We start from the raw sequence: 5,000 nt of genomic DNA, 5'->3' as shown, positions 1-5,000 counted from the left end.
CAACTGCCCTCCTTACCTGAAGACGAACACCTCATTGAATTCGGGGTTCAAGTTGCGGCGATGAACCTTCGTGCAGAACTTCTTTTTGCGATCGGGAAGGAGGTAGACCTTGATGTACGGGTCAGAGGAGCCGGACACGTCTTTCACCGGGAGGTCGAGGGCCTGGACCACCTGCGGGGGAGGAAGCAGCGCTTAGGTGGGGGGGTTCAGGGATATATATATATATGTGTGTGTGTGTGTGTGTGTGTGTGTGTGTGTGTGTGTGTGTGTGTGTGTGTGTGTGTGTGTGTGTGTGTGTGTGTGTGTGTGTGAAGGGTAAAACACTCTACCGTGTTGATACTATGGTAGAAAGTATAAAGACCCACAATACACAAACTAGATTTACTGGAAATGAGACAACTGTTTCGGAATCTTCCTGGATTCAATCTTCAGTTCTGAAGAGGAAAGGGAGTGGAGGAAGTCTACGAGAGAGACAACAAGGTAACACAGGGCAGGTGAGGAAAAACGAACGGAAGCGAAGTCAGGTCAGATCGGAGGATCAGGCGGTCTATGCCAAGGGTGGCCGGCATAAGAAGGTGGAAGATGTGGAAATCGAGGAGACTATAGGAAGGAGAAAATCTAGTTTGTGTATTGTGGGTTTTTCTACTACACACACATATTTATATATATTTGTATATGTGTGTTTGTATATGTGTGATATATATATATATATATATATATATATATATATTGTGAAAGAGGGGAAAATATGTGATATTACAATATACATAGAACGTAATAGAAATGATTATCACTACTGTTACACTTCCCCACTAAATCCAATTTATCTGCTCACCTCTTACAGAACCCACTCCTTTCCCTTGCCTTTGCCCCTGACCTTTCTCCCTCCCCTCCTCCCCCTTCTCTACCCCTCCTTTCCCCTCCTCTCCTCCTCACCCCCACCCCTTCCTCTCTCCTCATCCCTCTTCCTTCCATACCCCTCCTCCCCCTCTCCCCCCCATGGCCCTCCTCCCCCTCCCCACTCTCCCCCTATGGCCCTCCTCCCCTCTCCCCACTCTCCCCCCATGGCCCTCCTCCCCCCTTCTCCCTCCTCCCCCTAACCCCAAGAGGATCATTCTCGCCCGGCTGTGATACGGAAAATCGTTCGCGCACTAAGCGGATTAAGCAGGATGCAGGATAAATCACAGACACACGGAACCGATGCTAAAGGGGCTGGATCGGTGTGAAAATGTGAGATTATCTTCACCCAGGAAGTTAAAAGTGAAGAAAGTGGAAATAGGGAAGGGAAATGGAGGAGCAGGGTATTTTTTTTTTTTTCACTAGGAAGTCAAAGTGAGAAAGTGATAGTGAGAAGAATTTATTTATTTGAATGAGGAAGTGAAATTGAATCTACCTTTCATTCTAAAATTCGAAGGATTTTTCTTTTAGCTCGGGAAATCGAAGCTAATCTCTTAAATGGAAATGAGGAAATTATTTTCAGTCGAGATGATTTTTTTAAAACTACAGAGTGGAAATGACACAAAGTAAATCTTTTTCAAACACGAAAGTCAAAGCGACGAAATGAGACTGAGGAAATGAGAGTGATATGAAGTGATCATGAATCTGAAATGATAAGCTGAGAAATGACACCGAAGAACTGAGAAAAATCCAGAGTGAAGCTGTGAGATTGTTTTAACCCAGAGAGTCAGAAGCGAAAATGATTTCATGACCAATGAAGACGAAATCATGCACTGTGACGGGAAAGTGCGTCAATGAAAATGTAAAAACAGAAAAACAAACCATGCATTTCACTTTTCCTTCGATTTCCCCCACGTTTATCTTCGATTCCCCCCACCCCCTTCCTTTATCTTCGATTCCCCCCACCCCCTTCCTTTATCTTCGTTTCCCCCACCCCTTCCTTTATCTTCGTTTCCCCCCACCTCCTTCCTTTATCTTCGATTCCCCCCACCCCCTTCCTTTATCTTCGTTTCCCCCCACCCCCTTCCTTTATCTTCGATTCCCCCCACCCCCTTCCTTTATCTTCGTTTCCCCCCACCCCCTCCCTTTATCTTTGATTCCCCCCACCCCCTTCCTTTATCTTCGTTTCCCCCCACCCCCTCCCTTTATCTTTGATTCCCCCCACCTCCTTCCTTTATCTTCGTTTCCCCCCACCCCCTCCCTTTATCTTCGATTCCCCCCACCCCCTTCCTTTATCTTCGTTTCCCCCCACCCCCTCCCTTTATCTTTGATTCCCCCAACCCCCTTCCTTTATCTTCGATTCTCCCCACTCTGTTTCTTTTTTCTTCGATTTTCCGCGTCTTGTTTTTCCTTCTGTTTTGTTCAGCCAGCGTAATGGCGAACTCTCTGGGCCAAAATTCCTTTTACGTGTGCGATAATGATGCGTGTCTGCGGTAGATGTGAATAGACAGGAGGAAGAGCGATGGAGAATGAGTAATGAGCTGACTATCGATAGATAAAGATAGACAGGGAGATGGGGATCGTGGGAGACAGAAGGATATATGGATAAACGAAATGAGATAGAAAAACAAAGGATGAGAGAGGGAGAGGGAGAGGGAGAGGGATAGAGGGAGAGGGAGAGGGAGAGAGGGAGAGAGGGAGAGAGGGAGAGAGGGAGAGAGAGAGAGAGAGAGGGAGAGAGAGAGAGAGAGAGAGAGAGAGAGAGAGAGAGAGAGAGAGAGAGAGAGAGAGAGAGAGAGAGAGAGAGAGAGAGAGAGAGAGAGAGAGAGAGGAGAGAGAAGAGAGAGAAGAGAAAAGGAATAGAGAGAGAGAGAGAGAGAGAGAGAGAGAGAGAGAGAGAGAGAGAGAGAGAGAGAGAGAGAGAGAGAGAGAGAGAGAGAGAGAGAGAGAGAGAGAGCGAGAGAGAGAGAGAGAGAGAGAGAGAGAGAGAGAGAGAGAGAGAGCGAGAGAGAGAGAGAGAGAGAGAGAGAGAGAGGGAGAAGAGAGAGAAGAGAAAGGGAATAGAGGTAGAAACTGGCATACAGAAGCGCTAGTGAGAAAGAGAAAACAAAAAGTAAAACACAAGAATAAAGAAGAATAAAACGACACCAACCCCCTTTACCCGACTACACGACACCTCCTCCCCCCCCACCCCGCTCCCCAAAGCGAAAAGAAAACGGGAGATGCCGAAGCCGAAGAAAGAAAACGGGAGATGCCGAGGCCGAAGAAAGAAAACGGGAGATGCCGAGGCCGAAGAAAGAAAACGGGATAAAGCGCGCGCCTCACCTTGACGATGAGACCCTCGATAGCCGGGTCGTACTTCAGCGTGAACCGGAGACGCCCGACCGCCTCCGTATCCGATCCTGCGCCGGAACTCTCGACGGACGCCTGGCGGATGAGCTCGTTCCTGTACAGTTCAGGCTGTGGGTACAATGCAAGAGGGGAGGGGGGAGGGAGGGGGGAGGGGTATAGGGGTGAAGGGAAAGGGAAATGAGGGGGGAGGGGAGAGGAAGGCGAGAGGGAGGGGAAGGGGGGAGGGAGGGGATGAGAAGGGGGGAAAGGTGGAATGGGGAAGAAGAAGGAGAATAAATGAGATGGAAGGAGAGGGAAAGAAGGGAAGATAAAGGAAAATAGATAAGTGTGGTGAGAGAGAGAGAGAGAGAGAGAGAGAGAGAGAGAGAGAGAGAGAGAGAGAGAGAGAGTAGGGAACGCAAATCATTAGTGAAGGATAGAAAAATAAGGACAGGAAAGTCATTGATGTTGATTTAGGTCGGCGGAGGAAAAGAAGTGGGAAAAAAATCGAATTAATCTCATGACCAACATCATGGATTTTCAAAAGTCAAAAAAAATCCATTATTTGTTTCATTTTCACAAAGTTTTCCAATCACCAATTCTAACAATACATCAATTCACATATTCCATGACCACTATAATATTCCACAGATACCAAATCCTGCCATTAACCCTCCCCTGACCTCACCTTCAGCAAGCCGAGGTCATCCTTCTTCTCAAGGTTGCAGACCGAGAACTGGATGCTGTCGAGGTGGAGGCGCTGGGAGAGCTGCCGCTGGAAGCTCGCGTGGCGCTGGGGCACGGTGGGCAGGGTCGTTTGGCGAGCCACCTAGGGGGCGGGGCTCGAGTTAAAGGGACCTCATTTCCTGGTTTGCTTTAATGTGTTTTGATGTAGATATTAAAAAATAATGGGTGTTTTTTTTTTCTTTTCTGTGTAGGGGGTGAAAGTATGTTCGTTGTTATTGCGATGATGACTGCTTTAAAGAGGTATAAGGCTAGTTGATAAGGCATTTCTGCACCTGCTTAAAACAGCAAAAGAACGCAAAAAAAAGCTTCAGTATTTACGGAAACAGTTATGGCGTAACTACGTCCTTTTGACAAAACAAAACAAAAGGAAATGGTTATGCAATTTCTATAATGTCTTAAAGCAGATGCGTCTTCCTCTCAAAGATTCCTTTTAAAATACCAAACACAGTTGATGCGAGATTAATAGAACTGATGCTTCGAACATCAAAGGCTGTGTTAATAAAGTAGAAAATGGGATTTATGTAACTACGTATGACAGATACGTCAAAACTTCAGAAAATATTTTAAGGAAACAAAAATCAGATTATATGCATCTTCTGCCAAAAAACATGTTTGTACTTAAAAACTTATTTACTTATTTCCCTAAGAACCTGTCGACTTAAGGTATCTCTCTATCATCAAAGACAGTTTTTAAAATAAACTTGTTATGTACGGTCTCGACGAAAGAAAAACAAATCTTGAAAAAAACAAACTCTCAGATTCCTGCGGCCAACGGAAACCCAATCCAATATACCCATCAGAGCGCTAAGAACTTCAAACCTCCCTTTTCTTTCTCTCTCTTGTGGAAAATCCCTCTATTTCCCTCATCCCTATTTGCCTCAGGAGCCACCACTTACCTTCTTGTTGTCGACGGGGAGGAGCTGTTCCTGCGAGACGGAGCGAGAGAGGTCTGGGAGCGAGTGCGAGATCATGACGGCTGCCTGGCCCTCCAAGCCTCTGCTGCGGCCCCATGACACGAGGCCCGT

The 5,000-nt window shown here is 46.6% G+C and overlaps 1 protein-coding gene across 1 annotated transcript in view; it reads right to left on the bottom strand.

Annotated features, from left to right (window-relative positions):
- Nucleotides 1-5,000, bottom strand: part of LOC125041569 (synaptotagmin-10-like) — a 31,889-nt gene that overhangs the window by 24,523 nt on the left and 2,366 nt on the right. The window contains exons 2-5 of the mRNA XM_047636603.1: nucleotides 4,872-5,000; nucleotides 3,917-4,057; nucleotides 3,223-3,357; nucleotides 17-171 (exon numbers count right to left, since the gene is read on the bottom strand). The exon at nucleotides 4,872-5,000 is cut by the window's right edge and continues 12 nt beyond it. Coding sequence (XP_047492559.1) covers nucleotides 17-171; nucleotides 3,223-3,357; nucleotides 3,917-4,057; nucleotides 4,872-5,000 — 560 coding nt within the window. The remainder of the gene's footprint in view (nucleotides 1-16; nucleotides 172-3,222; nucleotides 3,358-3,916; nucleotides 4,058-4,871) is intronic.

This window comes from Penaeus chinensis, chromosome 30 (assembly GCF_019202785.1).
Source record: "Penaeus chinensis breed Huanghai No. 1 chromosome 30, ASM1920278v2, whole genome shotgun sequence".
NCBI classification, from domain to species: Eukaryota; Metazoa; Arthropoda; class Malacostraca; order Decapoda; family Penaeidae; genus Penaeus; species Penaeus chinensis.
This window is presented reverse-complemented; position numbering and strand designations above follow the sequence as displayed.